Source organism: Phyllostomus discolor, chromosome 11, assembly GCF_004126475.2.
Source record: "Phyllostomus discolor isolate MPI-MPIP mPhyDis1 chromosome 11, mPhyDis1.pri.v3, whole genome shotgun sequence".
In the NCBI taxonomy this organism is placed as follows: Eukaryota; Metazoa; Chordata; class Mammalia; order Chiroptera; family Phyllostomidae; genus Phyllostomus; species Phyllostomus discolor.
Genome location: NC_040913.2, coordinates 81026081 through 81044670, shown reverse-complemented (window position 1 = coordinate 81044670; position 18590 = coordinate 81026081). Strand labels below are relative to the sequence as shown.

The window sequence follows — 18590 nt, the reverse complement described above, 5'->3', positions numbered from 1 at the left end:
AGTGAAATGTTCGTATTATCCTAGGTTATATTGAATGCACTCTGTAAGAGCTCACTAATGCAGTATGGAGATGAATTTTAAATGCAGTTTTCATTAGTTGATATAATTTTAGCGCTTATTTTATTTGGAGAAGGTCTTCTGTCACACTTGTATACTGTCCAATAACTGACTGTACTTACAACCTGTGAACCCAGTGTTAACCTGCAACCTGTCAACTTTGGTTCATTCAGCATGTCAAGGGGATTTCTAGAGCTGCTCTAAGGTTCTGAATTATTTTTTTGGTGTGATTTTGACTTTTTTCTAATGAATAATCACTCAGGTGATCATTACTCCATGGAAACTATTTAGATGGTTCAGAAGCCTGCAGCTATGGGCAATTGGTGATTGGCAGCTTCATCACAACAATATGCCTGCTCATGCATCACGTATCATACAGAGTTTTTTGGCAAAACATCAAATCACCCAGGTGACTCAGCCTCCCTACGGCCCTGATTTGGCAACCTGCAACTTCTAGCTTTTCCCAAAACTAAAATCACCTTTAAAGGGAAGAGATTTGTGACCATCAGTGAGATTCAGGAAAATACCATGGGGAAGCTGATGGCAATTAGGAGAACTGTGTGAGGTCCCGAGCTGCCTACTTTGAAGGAGACTGAGGCATCATTGTTCTATGTACAATGTTTCTTGTATCTTGTTTCTTCTTCAGTAAATGTCTATTTATCCTAGTACATGGCTGGATACCTTCTAGAGAGACCTCGTATACGCAGTGCATACAGAGGACTAATTTACTACTCCATATCTTTAATAAAATATTCCAGCCTATTGATTAATGGTATAATTTTGTCCAGAGAAGCTCTGAATTGAAAGAAAAAAATTTATCTTCTTTCTCACAGGAACACATCTGTTTTTTAATTATGTCCATTATCATCTTCATATGTGAAAGCAATAATGTTTTGTTTAAATTATCTTAAGATATGCAAATGATTATTTAACATCTATACTCTGCCAAGCTGTAAAGTAATCTTTCTAAAAATCTAAAGTGGTCTAGTAATTAATGCTATTTCTTTTGAATAACACATTACAATTTTGGTTATTTTATAGTTGAAAGCATAGCTTCAGCCAAAATGTCTGCAAAGTTTTAATTTCAACAAATTCCCCTGTCAGTTCTTATTTAAAAGATATTGAAGCAAATTATTCTTTTATTGATCTTGAATTGTTCGATGGATATATCTATATACCATTATGTCTATGTGTATTTATATTTAGACTTTACAGCATTGCTTAATATCAATTTAAATACTGACAACATTCCTTATGTCATGTTAAATATGTGCATATGCAGTTTTGGCTGGTGTGGCTCAGTGGATTGAGTGCCAGCCTGAGAACCAAAGGGTCACCGGTTTGATTCCCAGTCAGGGCACATGCCTGGGTTGCGGGCCAGGTCCCCAGTTGGGCACGTGAGAGGCAAGCACACATTGATTGATGTTTCTCTCCCTCTCTTTCTCTTTCCCCCTCTCTCTAAAAATAAATAAACAAAATCTTTAAAAATGTATATGTGCATAATTTATACTACCATACATTATTTTCCTATATATACCTTACTTATTCTAGAAACTATAGGGAAAATGACAAGAAAATGCACAAAAATATACAAAACAAAAACAAGAATACCAAGAAATGCTGGGCTGAAAAAACTTACAATAAAAGTAAGGCAAGAGAAAAAAAGAAATAAAACTCATCCTCACATAGTTTTTATCCTTCTGCTTCAACTTTCATTTCAAGAAGAAAAAGGGAAATAAAATGCAATTGGTACATGATTTTAATTTCTAAAATAAAGGAACACAACCAATTAATTAAAGAAAACAAAGCTCTTCTTAGTATACATTGCCAAAAAATTGCTCTTTAGAATTTCATAAGGAGATCATAGAATGAAATAGTAGATAGTGTCGTAAAAATAGTTTTAGAGTAAAAGCAGAAACTGTTTAATGGGGCTTTACAGTGCACCATCCATAAAAGCTATAAGAATATTTTTAAATGGAATTAAATAAAATGTATTGCTGAGAGTGGTTAATAAAGGAATGATGTTTTATATATGTGTCACTCAATCTATATCTATAGAGTAGCCAGAAAAAATATATTTTTCAAAGAATCTTCTGTAAGCATTTCTCTCAGCTGAGCTTGTAGCAGAAGCCAGTATCAGACAGCTGATGGCATAACTTCTATGTTATACTTGAGAGATGACAATTCAGTTTTGTTGTGAGTGGATGCATGTGCGTGAGAAATGAGACGAACCGTTTGTTAGGTTAGCTTGGGAATGTGAAAACTTTTAGGGATTCTCATTCAATAGAGAGTTTTAAATAAGTTGGTGAAAGCAAAGTGAGATCTTCTCCATGTAAGTATGGGTTTTGTTTATCTAAAGTGCAGTGTTTTGAGATCTAAAATCCTTCAAGGAGGAGAAGAGAGAGAGGTGGAGATGCGAAAGTGGTATCAAAAACTCATGGTAAGACGCAGAGGCATGAGGGATGTTAAGCATGAAGCAAGTTATATTGGGAGCAGAGATGTTCTGAGCTCAGTATGTCGTACAATGGTGCAGACAAGTTCCATTTGGAGATTTCGGTTTCCCCGTCCCTGTCTGGACTGGGTGCATCTATTCAATGCATGTAACAGAAAAACAAAGAGAACCGCAATAAAATATACTTGCCCTATACTTAGGGCAAATAAAAGCAGCTTACATATCCCACATCCTTCAACTACCTATGAACTTCTCCAACACATTTCAAAGAATATTGCATTGAACAAAGTACCTCTTAGGGAGAGAATAACAGATATAATAAACGATCATTTGATTTGCTTTAGAAAGCCTTTAGGGATGCCCCCCAACAAATGAGAGAAATGTAATAACTACAATGGCTGGCTGACAATATTTTGCAAGTTATTTGGTTTCCAATTAGTCGTTTATTGCAACATTGAAGATGTACCTAATTCGTTTACGACCAGGCATGACAAATTCCTCTTACAGATAAAAAAAGATTAAATTATGTCTTTCGCTTTCTAAAATGTTCAGTATACACAGTCATTCTACTTCTAAATACGTTCAGCCAAAGAAGTGAAATATAAAAAGGGTTTTCTTTTGTATGTTAGCAGTATAAATTATTCATGGAAATCACATTAATATATTTTTATTACATACCAGTTGTAGGAGATAAAACAAAGTTTAACAGCCGTATCCAATTTTTAAAATCCATTTTTAACATTGTTCACTTATTTATTCATGTATTTTGCCTGCTTCACCTACTTTTTGACACAAACAGGAATTCTCACTTCCTCAGTTTTCAACATTTGGCTCCCAAATGTGTTGGGTCGGGCAGGCCCCACTGCAGACGGTGCTGTGAGCCATTTGCTTGGCCTCAATTTGGACACAAATGCTTTAAATGAGCATCTTCAGACTTCTCAGAGAGAAGATTAAGTGCTAGTAATAGGGAAAAATATTTCTCCCTATAAATTTACTTGCTTGCTTTTATTAAGCCATGAAAATTTTATAGCATAACATTTTTAATTTGCCTGAACTGCCAGGAATGTCAAAGTGAAATTTGGGATTCAACTCCAGCAATACACATGTTGCAACCAACAACACTTTGTGTGTTTAGAAACATTTATTTCTCATAGTTTAAAAGGCCTTTAGCTCTGTTTATAGATTTCAGTGCCCTATTTAACACTGTGTTTAAGTTTATAATATACTTAATATCTGTTTGAAAGAAGTAATGTTTTCATAAAAACATAAATATTTTATGTTTTTTCCTCTGTGTATTTGTTCTTCAGATGGCATCTGTCTTTTATTTTTTTAACGGGAAACAGAACAATTGAGAAATGCTGTAATACTTTTTATGAATAAAAAAGTATTCAAAAATCCTATGATAATTTATCAACTATGATAGTGTTCACTGATTTCTCATATATTACTAATTCTGTGCTTTAATAGAAAAATCCCTTACATCTAACAGTTAATAATATTAAATTGGTTCATTTATTACATTTGGAAATCCCTGTTTCTACAGTTTTAACATAGATAACTTATTTTGTAAAATAAGTTACTTTTTTCTCTGTAAAAAACACATTCTATGAAAACACTTAATCAGCTTTGGATATATTTAAAGATTACTTTCTTTATGTACAAAATCTACGAGTCTTTCTGAAAATTTTAGTAATCAAATCTATTTTTGAAGATGACACTAAATAGTTACCAATCAGGACAAGTGCTGTGCAGTTATCTTATAGCAATATGACATAGTTGTTCATGAATTCACCTCTACTCTAGCAATTTATATGTGTGCATGCACACACAAACACACTTTTTTAGAAGGATCTGATAATAATTTTCTAGGTACTAATTTGTTCTCTAAGTTTTAATTTACTTATTATAGTGTCCTTAAAGTGAGCAGTGTTTATTTTACGTTTATTTCTTCTCAACCTTCATATCTACAGTTTAATCTTTTTATATATTTATGAAGGATAGAAAGTTTATTTTTATGTAAAAATGGTATATATAATGCAGGCTTGGACTTTTAGTAAATTTACACACTCTGTATTCTGGAATAAAATCCCACCCAAGACCTAGATGTGCCATACATTACCGAAAGGTGTATGTAATTGAATTTCAAATTTACAAAAGATAAGGGATAAATCATAGGTCCAAAAGAAATAAAAGCAGTGAATTGAATAAATAGTAGGATGTGAAAGTTGAAATCAGGATTTCCTGAGTGACGATGAACAACACCTGTAGTCGGAAGCCATGGGAGTCCATAGCCAGCCGAACGGCAAGGCCATCTCAGTTAAAAGTCTGTGCCCTTTGAGAATCTGTGAATCTTGGCCCGCCCTTCTGTACCCAGATCATCTTCCCAGATTTACTCTGTCCTCCAGGGCCAAGCAAGGAGCATGAGGGGGGAGGGCGGGTTGACTGAGGTGCTGGGGGAGTTGTAGGGGAGAAATGCAGACAACTGTAATTGAACAACAATAACATATTTTTTTTTAAAATGCAAAGCCTCTCTTCCTTAATCTTGGCTCCTGGAAATCCCTGCATATTAACTATGAGCTAAATAAATAAACAGCAAAAAGAAAGAACAAAAAATGGGCTAACACAAGCAAAATACAACAGGAAAAAAGGATTCACTCACTGAAACCTTTTCATTACTTCATGGGTTGGAATTTTCAGGTACAGAATATTAAACTACTATATATAATAATGGATAAGACATAAACAGCGGAATAATAAAAGAAAATTAAAAATAGCAATAATTCTAATATATTTGACTAGTCAGATGTGAAAAGTAACCAAAAATACTTTGTAATAACAGTTATAACAATGAATTGATAATTCAGTGGCTAGTTTAACAGATAACTAACAGAGCTGGAGACGGTCATACAGGTGAGAGCTGAAACCCTAAACCAGCACACAACACCGAGCCAAGAGCGGGGGTGGGGGTGGGGGGTGGGGGGGGGATATGGGAAATACGGGAGTTACGGATACATAGAGCTAGAATGAAAGAAGATTTATCACAATCTCATGTAAATTCCATATGGGAAGAAAAATATAAAGTGGAGGCATTACTGAATAAATGATCATTTTCCAAAATTGATAAAAGACAGGCCTCATCAGATTCTGGAATTACGAAAGAGCCTAGGCAGAATTTTACAAGGTGAAATTTATACCTAGATTTATCATAGTGAAATTTTTTCTTACATGAATTCTTGTACTAAAAGGTATATAAAGTTAACACTATACCTGCACTATTTATTTTAGAATTATTCAGAAAGTGAAAATCATTGTTTTATATATATATATAGATATATGTATTATTTTGAAACATATGAAGCACATAACAGCTATACCTTTGAGATCTGAAATCTGTTATAGATTCACTCTCTAGATCATGTCAAGCAAACCATGTTTGCTACTGGCTGCCCTTTTTAAAAGAGGAGAAGGAAGGGCACTCTATCAGAACAGGCAAGCTTCGGTAGTAAACAGCTCATGGGTTAACCTGAATACAAAATTATCTACCTCCCCCTGCACATTCTGGTGGTGTGGGTAGGTAGGCCTCACGGCGCAGGTCTGTGCAGACGTTGAGAGCCAGGTTCCCTCCGCAGGCGGGTCTGGGACACGCTGGGGCTTCAGCCTGAGAAGACAGCCCATGGCAGGCTTATACACTCCAGGCCTACCAACATCCTCATCCTAAAACTTTGATCCTAACACTTTCAGGAAATGTAAGCACTGCAGAAGCCAACCAGATTTTAAGAGAAAGGAAAAGGAGGTTTTTTTCAGATAGTAGAAACTTAATTACAACTGAAGGTATTTCTATGAAAAATAATTCAGTCAAGGATTTTTCTTTTAAGTTTCCCATCCCTTCCCCTCCTCAACATAGACATGTCTATGCATCTTATTTGAGAAAGATGATTTAAAAAATATGTTGCAATTTTTAAATTTTGGAGTCCATACTCTTCATATCCTTCCACCAGTACCAATTTCAAGTGAAGTAAAATAAATATAATTTAGTTGAGGTTTAGCTGCCTGCTTAACTTTCTGCCCATCATCATGTCTTGCAGTTGTGTAACAGGAAGTCTGTTTTGTACACAAATGCATACCTGACATACTCTAGCATAAAAGGCTTTCCACAGTGTTTGGTCCAGAATATTTACCAACTCCCCATTGGATAGTTCCACTTGTAGAAGACTTAATTACTCCCTTGTTCCATATAAATAAATGACTTAAGAGAATTTTTTTTCAGGGCATACAAATTGGGTAAACAAAAGATATTTGCATAAGCAATGAAGGTGTTTTCTGCCCTCCAGAGTAAGACACAATGCACGTGTTCTCTCTAAAGCAACCCCTGCTCTCCTTCATCCCTTTACATGGTGCACCCCCAGCCAGGCTCCCACAATGACTGTTCTGACTGAGCAGAGTCCCAGCATGGGAACGAGCAGTTGAGGGCCCTCGGTCTAGGTCAAGTGCAGGGGCCGCCTGAAGAAAGACTGACGGGGTGGCTGGAAGGAACAGAAGCATCCAATGAGGAGGTGGGAAGAGGAGACAGTATCCCTGAGGCTGCAGCTGTCATCTGAAAGAACAAGAGACAATTCTGGGAGTTTTATGTCATCTGTTGAAAACAATAGCAGCCTTTTATTGATCTGGATCTTTATTGTTTTAGGTAGAGATAGTACTTTTCCCTTTTAAATTATCGATTCAAGAAGCATTCGTTTCCTACGCCTGCCCACGGCTAGAGGATGAGTGGCCGTATGGTGAATGCTGCAGAAGGAGCCGACTGCCCCCGACTCCCTGTGCAGAGAATGCTGGGAGCACAACACCCCCACCCCTGGGTGGTTCTGGAGACACACTCAGGGGCAGTGGTTGGGATAAGGAGGGCCTCCAGAGGAGTTTGTCTAGACCGCTGTGTTTTCTACAGAGCTTGGAGGAGTCGGGGAAGAGCCAAGGGCAGTCCCAAGTCCGAACATTCTCAGAACGTATTCCTAGCAGTGCCTTCCATGAACAGATCATTTGTAACAGAAAATAAAACAAAGTGAAGAGATTCTCAGAAAAAAAAAGTGTTGGGAGGTGATTGACGAATAAGTGCTCTTTCTCCTGCACTACCTCACGTTCGAGCTCAAATGTGAACACCAAGAATTTGGCAGAGTCAGTGTAACAGCGCTAGATAGGTTCCTTTTCATGATCAGGACTGACGCCTTTTAAAATATGTATTCCATCGATTAAATACTTTGCATTCTGAAGGAAACAAAATTTCAAGTAATCATTTTATTAACCAAAGAATTTTAAAAATGACCGGTTTTGCAGCTCCTTAAGTGGGTCAAATGTTCAGGAAAGTAATGAAGTGTCTGCCTTGGGCAGCAAGGGGTGATGAATATAAATGAAATCGAAATGTGATATAACTCGTTCCACTTAAATGTTTAAAAAAAAAACCTTACTCCGGGCAAAAAATAAGTAGCAAGAGCTCAGTAAGTTCTGTGTGATCTGAACATGAATCCAGGTGAGCGCTCCTAGCCGGAGTGCATTGTTATACATGCGTCAGGTTCAGTTCATCCACTGACAGGCGTTGACTGAACATGAACCAGGTGCATGAGACAAACCGTACTTTCAAAACCACGTATGTGCGAAAGAAAACGACAACACACTGATTTCAGGACAGTCCAGTCCAATGCAGGGTTTAAACAAAACAAAGCAAAAAATCCTGCAACAGGCATTGTCCTCGGCCCTGGCTGAGGCACTGGAGAGCCGGAGGTGAATTTTAACTTGGGAGAAGCAGGAGAGCTTCCTTAAGGACATGAACTATGACCTGAGGCTTTAAAAATACCTATAGTGATGCCAGTTGATGGAGAAGTGGATGATAATGTCAGACACAGAGAAGAGAAGATGAGAATGCATGACGAGGCATATTTTCAGAAGCGTGCAGATGCGGGCAGCTTGTGCAAGGCGAAGCGGGGGGTGTGCAGTGGAGCTGCCAAAATAAGGCCGCATTACATTAAAGAGTACCTGCCTTACAGGTTAAGAATGTGATGTTTTCCATACTGGGCATGAAGACTCAATGTGTTTTGTTTTGCTTTAATTGAAGTGTGACAATATGTTTTTAATTGTAAATATACATGGATATTAAAAATATCCATTTCAGGAAGAAGTGGTTATTTTTATGTGAGTTATCAGTCTGTTATAGGAGAAGTCGCAGGGAAGATGGGAAAAGGTGTATTTAAGAAACATTTCTGACATAGCTGATTTGATATTGAGGAAAAGGAAGACAGGAAATTTGGGGATAGAGTAGGTTTATTGCAAAACTGTGCAATTACTGTCAATGAGAAGGAGAAAACTTACCTGGTAAAACTCAGGTAAAATTGTATATTAATTTCAGAAATGACATATCAAATTTATACCATCCACACTGAAAACCGTGGATCATTAATGCATGTTCTCCTTCAGGATAGCAATTAGGGACGCTCTCAGACGTGCTGTATTCTAAAACACGTACGCAGGGCCCCTCAGAAGCGTGTCCCCTTCCTCTAGAACCTGGGGAAGCGAAATGAACCGGCGGACAGGCAGGTGGGTGATGGCAATGCGGAGGTCCTGACTCACACGTGAGGGCAGTGTGTATGTCGGGTGTTTCTTAGATATGGGAATGTTTAAAGTGATCTTAACTTGTCTCTTGTTCCAATATATTTACTTATTTTCAGATTTTGATCTGCCATTTTAGAAAGCCTAGAAATGAATCACCATCCAGAGACATAGCATCTTATAATGCTTGGCAGGAGAGATTCTAGACCCAAATTTCTGGGTTCGACTAGATCCTCTGTTGTTTATTAGCTGTGTGATTTACAGCAACTGATGTATACTTTCTTTGCTGAAATTTCTTCACTGTAAAACAGAATGGACAGTAGCCAGTACTATCATTCGCAGAGTACTGGAAATACATTGAGGAATAAATAATAAAAAAAAGACCACTAATAAATAGCGCCCTTAGCAAAGGCTAGACACGCATCTGAACATTTTTATGTTATCTCATTATTTCATTTAAAATACGCCCCCAAACTGTATACTGTTGCCCTGTTTACAGATGAAGAAATCATCGCACAGAGAGGTGGGACTTTCTAAGGCAAGCAGCCAGCATCGGGCAGACTCTGACATCCATCAGGGTCTGCTGTCTCCTGCAACCACTTTATTTCTTGATTTTAATCATGGGAAATTTCACAAAAAGCATCATAGATAGATGAGCTGGTGCATGGGGTCTGGCTCTGACTGAGTGCCAGCAAACCTAGCTCCTGCTTCTGTCACAACTGTTTCGACTATCACTTAATGGTGAGTCTTGAGAGAATGAACGCAGGCGTCTGAAGTGCCTTATGCACACACAACACCTTGTACACATACATACGTACGCATCTTCTGGTCAGAACAACATGCACTCGTTGAGAGAAATACCTATCGCAGCATCTTGTTACTGTAACATTCTCTGTTTTGTTTTGTTTGTTATTTATCTGCTTTATAGTCTGGCTGACTAGTTTATGAACTCCTTAAGAGAAGAAAGTTTGTCTCCTTTGTTTCTGTTCTACACCCACTCACTGTCAAAGAGCGGGACACATCACAGGAAACTCAGTGCATATTTATGATAAACAAAGGTGAACACAATGGAAATACAAAGAAAAGAATCACTTTTCCTTCTGAGTCAATTGCACCGCCTATCACAAAGGCATTACAATGAGAAGAACATCTTGCATTATTTGTCTGTAGCCATTAGCAAAGTTCCAGCCAGATCCGCAGCTAATGAATGTGTGGGTGAAGGAAAAGGTAAGCAGATTTTTCAGGCCCATTTAATGGTGCCACTGCCTTTCTCCCTGGATCTCCTACCTGCTTTGTCTCAAGAGTAGCCAAAAAAAAAAAAAAGGCAAATACATTCCCTGGAGTTACAGCCAAGAAGCATGTCAGCTCCAGAAAACGGAAATACCTGCTAATAATGGAGGATTTCCTAGTTTGGAGGAAGGATATTTGAATCTAAACATGAAGTTTTTCTTTCTCCGAAGGAAAACTAAAATATTTATACTACTACATTGTGCATATAAGATGCCACCTACTCACCTTCACAGACCAGTATGTTTTATTCCTACTCCTTGAGATAATACCACCAAATCATTTTCTCCCCGTTATGTTCTAGAAGGGAATACTGCTACATCTATTTTACTCTCTGAAACTAGACTAGCTTTCCAAGTTTTGTAACACAGAAACATATTATAAAGGAACATGAAAAGAGTATATAAAAAAGAGTGTAGATTCCTATGATTTATTAGTGGAAGCAATTTTCTTATATAGAGACCTTTGGAGAAATGAGCACAAGAAAAAAGATATAAAACCTTCTTCAATGTCATTTTTTTTGGTAAGATGTACTTTCTTGGTACTGATTTTTAACCTAAAATGTCATTATTATCAGATTTATAAATAGTTTAGGATTGTATCCTTTTTACATGATTGAAAAAGTTGCTATCATTTTTATCATATTTTTATCACATGTTTAAATAGAATTTGAACATATTGCTCAAATGAATATGAAATTAATTTTAAATACTTCAGATATCTTCAGAGATGAACCTGAAGCGTAGAAACATCCATGGAAAAATTATTAGATTTTTTTAAAACTGCAGAAATGACTCGATGTGTTGCAAAAAGTAATGAGTTGTGATGAGAGACAGGCAGGGAATGAAATTTTACTGTAGTGATATTTGTACAACTATGCCTCATTTACAAAATGAATATAATCTTCAAAACACGGAAAATTATTTGAAAAAAATCAAGTCTTTGTCTAAATCTCTTAGCAAAGCACCATTTTAAGAGGAAAATGTGTGTGTGCTTGTGTGTGTGTGTCTGCTCAATGCTCTGTATCCGTCTGTCCGAAGGGGCACAAAACAGCTTTAGAAACAAGCCTATAAATCTTTCCCTGTGCAATCAAATCATGAATTTCAGATCCCAATCTCGAAAGTGTTTTTATTTGGCTCATGCATGAAAGCACTAGCAGATTTACATTGATGTAGAAGTGACACACCACCTTGATGGTGAGGACAGTGTTGGGAGATATTTTTAGAATTTCGGTATCTAGACTACAAGCCACAGACTACAAGGCCAGGTATTATTCCGTTTTGAACACTGGAATGTTTCAAGCGTCTAGGATATTGTCCTACCTAGTGAGGCTCAGTAAATACTTGTTGAATGAATGAGTGAATGGAAGTCTGTAAATAACCCGGCTGCTTATGTTTTAGGTCATAAAAATGATCACGTAGCCAGTTGTAAGTTACTTGTCTGAAAAAGGCAGTGACAAAAGCCTAACACATCTCTTCCTTGGGCAGTGATAATGCCCTTCAATAAATTAGTTTACTATTAAGTACTAAATAGGTGATAGAAGAAAACATCAATCAAGGTTATAAATACTAAAGGAGAATTCCCAAATACCTTATGTTTTATATACCTCCTTACTTAAACCATTCTATGATTTACAACACATTTCTTCATGGGATAGATAAGGCAATAATTGTTATCTTATGAAGATTCATTTATCCATTCACTAAGCACTTAGTAAATGCTTTCCTTCAGCAGTATGCTAAGTAGTGGGAATATGATTGTGTATCCCATGGACAGTTTTTCTTGAGACAGAAACAAATTTTTTTTTAAAAAAGTAAACACATAAATGAGCAAAATAGATTTGTCTTCTGATAAGTGCTTTGAACAAAACAAATGGAGACTGGGAGTTTGAGAGTTGAACAAATCTATAGTTACAGTTCTCAGGAGAAGCAATTTTGAGGGGATAATACTTAAGCTGACATCTCTAAGTTCCAAGTTCAACTTCAAAAGAGACTTTAACAGCTGGATAAGGTCTAATATATCTCCAAAGGCAGGCGTGCATGCCATTGGGAGGAGAGAGGAAGAGAGGCTATCATTCCAGCGATGCACAATAATTAGTTAAAGTTAGAAATGCTTACATCCAATACTTAATGCCCGTTTACCAATGGAGACCCATTCCTGTTCTGTACAGTAGTTATTATGAAGCATCCCTATTCTTTATATTATTCAACCAGTATAAAACAGAGAAACAGAATTTTGCTAATACCCAAACAAGTGGAGTATAATTTTATATGTTAAGCTTTGACTCTATTTCTATTTTTTATTTGATTTCTTTATTTTATACGTGTTTCCCAGGATAGTCCACTGGTCTTACAGTCTGACAGGAATGTAACAGTGAATGCAAGAAATCACATGGGGCAGTTAACTGGACAGCTGACAGTAGGTGAGTGCTTTGGGATACAATTGTTTGTGCCCTCTTACTCCATGTAAAACTCTGCGGTTGTTTGAATTGGGAAAAGCAAATGTGCGTCATCTATCTAATGTATAACCAGACATCCCAGACAGACCAATTATCTCGCATACGATCTGCTTTACTATGAGACTAGTTCAAGTTCCCTCTGTTTGGTAGGTATTCCTATTGTTGGTGTGTTATTATGGGACTGAATTAACATATATTGTGCTGCCTATTTATCCTTTATGTTAGACAAATCATTTACCAACAAATATTAATATCAGCTTATATAAATCAGAAATAACATACTAGTTGAACATAATGGATCTTAAAATGTATGATTACTTATAAATTTAATGTTGAATTAGTTACAATGTAAGGCTTATAAGCTTCAGAAGTGATCAGTGTAAGTTAATGATAAAGTATTAGTGTTTTATCATATTTTAAACATTTTTAGAGATTCATATTAAATGACATTATTGGTTGACTCAGTTTTTCTAAGAAGTTATTTGACTCAATTTTTGTAAGAAGAAAGGCAAATTAAAAGTCAGTTGTAATTATGTAAGGTAGCACAAAAATTTACTTGGAGTAATTGCTAAAATTCTAAAAATGAATACATTTTCTTCTATGGGAAAATTGCCTACCACTTATTGGTATTTTGTGTTTGTGTATGTGTGTGCATGAAAGTATATTGCAAATGGTAAATTAAAATTTTGAAGGCTGAGTTACCATTATCCTAATAAGTTTATCATCATTTGAATGCAGAGGTATGTTTCCAATATTTCTAATTAAACTACACAAAAATGTGACACTTAAAGGGTGAGATTTATGAACGTGACTTTGATTCTGTCTACTTCCTTTGTAAGTATATGAAATACTTTTTTGATGTTTTTCATTTTAATGAACCCCAAAGTGGAGCGTATATTTTAGCATATATTTCCAAAAATATATAGTTACATTTTACTTATACCAATTAAATTCTATTTTACATCTGTAAAGTGTAAGAGTTGGTCAATAGGTATCCATTATTACCATAACTAGAAAGTGTTTTATGATACATAGGTGTATGTTAACTATGCAGGGGAGTGATACACAAGTGTAGTTAAGATCAGAGACATGTGTCTGGGGATACAGAGCTGCTTCAGAAGCACCAAGCACTCAGTGTGAATGACTAAGCCAATTCATTATTGTTATGTTGGAACTGCAGAAACAGGCCTGAACAGGCAAGCTTTCCATGTCATACATTTTTAAAAAATTTTTTATTGTTGTTCAGTTAAAGTTGTCCCCATTTTCCCCATTGTTCTCCCCTCTCCTTCCCATTGCCCACCTTCCACATTCAATACTCCCCGTTGTCTTTGTCCATAGGTCCATGTCATAATTTTCTTAAAGTTGAGAAGACTTTAGATAGATGAAACTTTCTTTTATATTCTGTTCCTGATTTGAAAAAGAAAATTTCCCTAGTGGAAATGATGAAGTGTAAATTAAACCCAAAAATAACATATTCCAGTGTCTGCTGTAATACAACAGCTACATGACTACTGCTGATAGAGCAGAGCAGCTCAGTTATGTAGGGTGTAATCAAATGCCATTTGCATTTTGTCATATGCTTTCCTGAAGGAAAGATAAAGAATAATAGTATCATGATTGTACTTCCAACCAGTTTTAAACTGATTTTACTTTTTTTATCATTTCTTTAAAAAGATTTTATTTATTTACTTGTAGACAGAGAATAAGGGAGTGAGAAAGAGAGGAAGAGAAACATCAATATGTGGTTGCTTCTCAGACGCCCCTCCACGGGAGGCCTGGCCTGCAACCCAGGCATGTGCCCTAGACTGGGAATTGAACCAGTGACCCTTTGGTTTACAGGCTGGTGTTCAATCCACTGAGCTACATCAGCCAGGGCTAAATTGATTGTAATAGAGTATCAATATTTGCCAATTGAGAGAAAAAAAGAAGAAGGAAGAAACAGAGACAGAAAGGATGGGTGGAGGGAGAAAGGTTATACTTAGTTTTAACTGAAGCAAATCAATAAGCTAATAATGCAATAGCTTATATTTGTGGATGGAAATATATTCAATCCATTGATGCTTACACTAAAAACTGTTTAACATCCTAGTCGCCAGGGTCTACTGTTGGTGACCTCCATCTTTTCCTGGCTTTGTAATTTTCAGTAAACACACAGAGAATGAAACAGCTGTACAGAAAGGGGAGAGCAGTGGTAACAAAGTGTTCACCTGTGGAGTCAAACCATCTGGGATGCCAAGAAGTAATTTATCTCTTGGAGAGTCAGGTTTTCCATCCCTCAAACAGAAATAAGGACACTTACTTAGAATAACATTATAATAATCAGGGCAATTTCAGTATCTCAAATGGTAGACAATTATGTTTCAAATCTGTTATTATTTTGATGATGATTATAATAATTATATCACTTTAGTCAGAAATACATTACTACTTAGAAATCTCACAGTGCTTTTCTATCCAATGTATCTCTGTGATAGCTGAGGAATATATGTTGGATTACAATACTGTTGTGAAGACATACTACAAAACACATCATAGTAAATATATCTGGTATGTAGAAAATTTTCAAATCATATCAGGATAAATATTTCTTTTCTTTAAGTAGAAGTTGAAGAGATAATAGGATAAATTCAAGCAATATATTTAAAAGACTTTAATTTTAGTTGCATTGACAACTAAAGTAGCTGTTTTCATCTTTTCCTGCTGCTTTTTAATTTTTTTCAGTTTTTGTTTTGGGGCATAGTCTTGATTAAAATATAAACATGATACTATTTTGCAATATTTAAAAATATACTTCCAAAAATGGAGTAATGTTTGTGGAAAACAACTGTATTTATTCCTCAAGTAAAACTATTTAATTTCCACCCTGTATCTAGCAATTTTCATTACAAAGCATAAGAGACTGAATTATCTTTCTGCATTTTGTTTGCATTATGTAAGGGAAAAAGTGTTCCCTATTGGTAGTGAACTGTATCATTTTTCCCCAGAATTCTATATGTGTTTGGTCAGCAAAATAAATATCCATCCCCTTTGTATCCGGTCTTTCTAATTTTTTCATACAAGCCTACTCTCCTGCTGATTTAGCTTGCCGAGGACTCGAGTAACTGAAGACCTACACGGACCCATTGCCTTAATTCCAAAAAAGACTCATTCTGAGACTATAAATCAAGATTACTTCTAATCTAATAAATGCAAAGAAAAGGATTTTATACATATGACAGCTCACTCAAAATTAAATATAAACATTTTTTTAGATTTTTGGTTAAAAATCAACTGACAAATATTTACATATGCTTATAAAATTCTAGGCTTTATGTTAAATTTCTGTTGATACCACAATAACCCTTCTCCCCATGACATCTAAGATTCCAATTTTTCATAGGAGATGAATGAGCTCGAGATTTATTTATACAAATTTTTCTTCTTAGAATAAAACTGAAAGAGAGGAATGAGATTGTTGTAGAAAGGTGGTTAAAGAAAATACACAGTCCCAAGAGGTCAGATTTCTTAAAGAAAAAAACTAGAAGTTTCTTAAGTACACATCAGAATTATTATCCAGGTCAAAATTTCTATTTTTAAATCAATAATGTCTATGTTAACCAGTCATTCCTTTTTCACAGACAAAAATTGTGTGTGAATGTAGGTGTTATATGTTCATATGTCTTGATAGCTTATTTTATATTTTTCAGGGCAATTTCATCAAATAACATGGATAAAATGTCAATTATACACCATTTTTTGTGAAGCTTATATTCTCTTAGGAAACTACTACAACGTGACATACAGAATAAAAATAATTTTCCTAAGGCAGTGCATATGAAATATGTAGTTTTGATATATACTTTTTTCATAAAACTGATAATACTAATAATTAAATCTGCAGTAATTTGAGTTGCTAATTTATGGTGCCCTTTCCCACAATATCACTGGGATAATTATCTTTTCTTTGTCAATAGCATTACATTGATCTGTAATAGAAAAGAGAAACCATTATAAGTAGTTTTAAAAACTATAAATGTTAATTTCATCAAAACGATTGCCCTTCCACAACTCTCAGCCAACTTGGAAAAGAAATTACATGGTGCTTATTCTTACACTGCATCGTAAGCTATTGTTTCTTTTTGATAAAGTAATGGCTAAAAAGTAATAAGATTTTTCCCTTCTCCTACATCTTTTGTTATCAGTCTACAGCAGGAAAGTAGAAATAAAAGGAGGAGAAACTGAAAGGTTGACCATGGACTAATATTAATGAGTAAAGATAGCTTTGTATTTAATTATTTTGGTTTAGTAGCATCCTTCATTTAAATTTCAGTCACAGTGTCGAGTGAGCAACCCAGAACGATTGCTCTGGTCTGGTCTTGTAAGCAAGATAAGCTCCTTGGTGCCACGTCTGCAGCATTATCCCGGTAAAACATTAAGACTAACTGGGTACTAAATAATTAGAATGCCATCGTTCCGAAATTTTACATTTAAAATGTACTTAAAGTCACAATCTTATGCTTCAAATGCAGTCTCATATTTCATCATAACTCTCCTGGTTTTAATGCTCCATAAATTTGGAAAAATGAACTAGCTCCTAGGAATTGCTAGCTGTTGTTGTCAGAATCATTTGCTCATTGTTGATATTCTCATGTTCATTTGTCAAATATCACTGACATAATCACATTATATAAAAATCTCAATGACAATCTATAATTACTCATTTGTGTGTCTTCACTAAGTCGTCAATGCTACAAATTTCTTCAGAGTAATTCTGAAATAAATCCGTATGACAATAAGAAAGAATGCCGCTGGCCAAAACATTAAACACAGTGATGTTTGCGTTTACCACCAGTTTTCACGTCACACTTCACATTTTGAGAACTAAGCACCACATGATACTGCACACAGGAAGAGACGGCTTCTGCAGGAGAGTCAGCTCCTGGGTTTCTTCTGACGTCTGCGGAGCTGGCCCCGTCGCCCAGGGGTCACTGGGGAGCGGTCAGGGGGCTGGAGTGATGCGGGAGCAGCGGATAGACCAGAACGGAGGTCGCTGTACTGGTCCTTCGTCTTTTCCAAGGACTGCCAATCCACCACACACTTAGAAATCCTATTTGTTTTATTTATGATTAGAGAAGATGTGCTTGATAAGAAAAAAATGACACATTAGGATCCTAAGGAAAATATTTTTATTTGATTTGGCTTCTTCTCATTTCGAATCAATGGACATGAATAATACAGGTCACAGGATGAACTATACATGTTTAAAACACAGTAAGTTTTAATGAGATAAAAATGTGCAAATGCATAAAATCGCATTAAAATCAATACAGTGTTTATACATATGAAAGCCATTTGTATCCTATAGAGTAAATTAAACTACGTGGATCTTCCTGGTAGTAAAGGTATAAAGGAAATTGTAAGTAATGACATGATCCCACTATATTTAAGGAATAAACATAGGAGCTTCTTATGGGAAACCAATGTTTTTTTCAAAGTTACACTGAATTGATGTACTCATTGATTAATAGACAGAAAACTGGATGATACAGTGTGTACTGTTTTAGCAACTGTACATGAAAAGGAGAATTGGGTTGGCTAATGCTTTGGCACAGTTGTAGAATGTTGAGAACATGGAAGTCAAGGGCAGTTAGATAGAAATAATTGTGGGTGGCAAAACCATAACATGCTTCCTGGTTCAACTTAATTCCAGGATAAAAACCTAGGCCTACCTGCAAGAGGTGATGTGTGTGACCATTTCTGTAGCAA

At 35.8% G+C, this 18590-nt stretch overlaps 1 protein-coding gene across 1 annotated transcript in view; it reads left to right on the top strand.

The window, feature by feature from the left end:
• SGCZ (sarcoglycan zeta) overlaps window positions 1-18590 on the top strand; it is a 675263-nt gene that overhangs the window by 607633 nt on the left and 49040 nt on the right. Inside the window, exon 4 of the mRNA XM_028526929.2 lies at window positions 12722-12809. Within this exon, the coding sequence (XP_028382730.2) occupies window positions 12722-12809 (88 nt within the window). The remainder of the gene's footprint in view (window positions 1-12721; window positions 12810-18590) is intronic.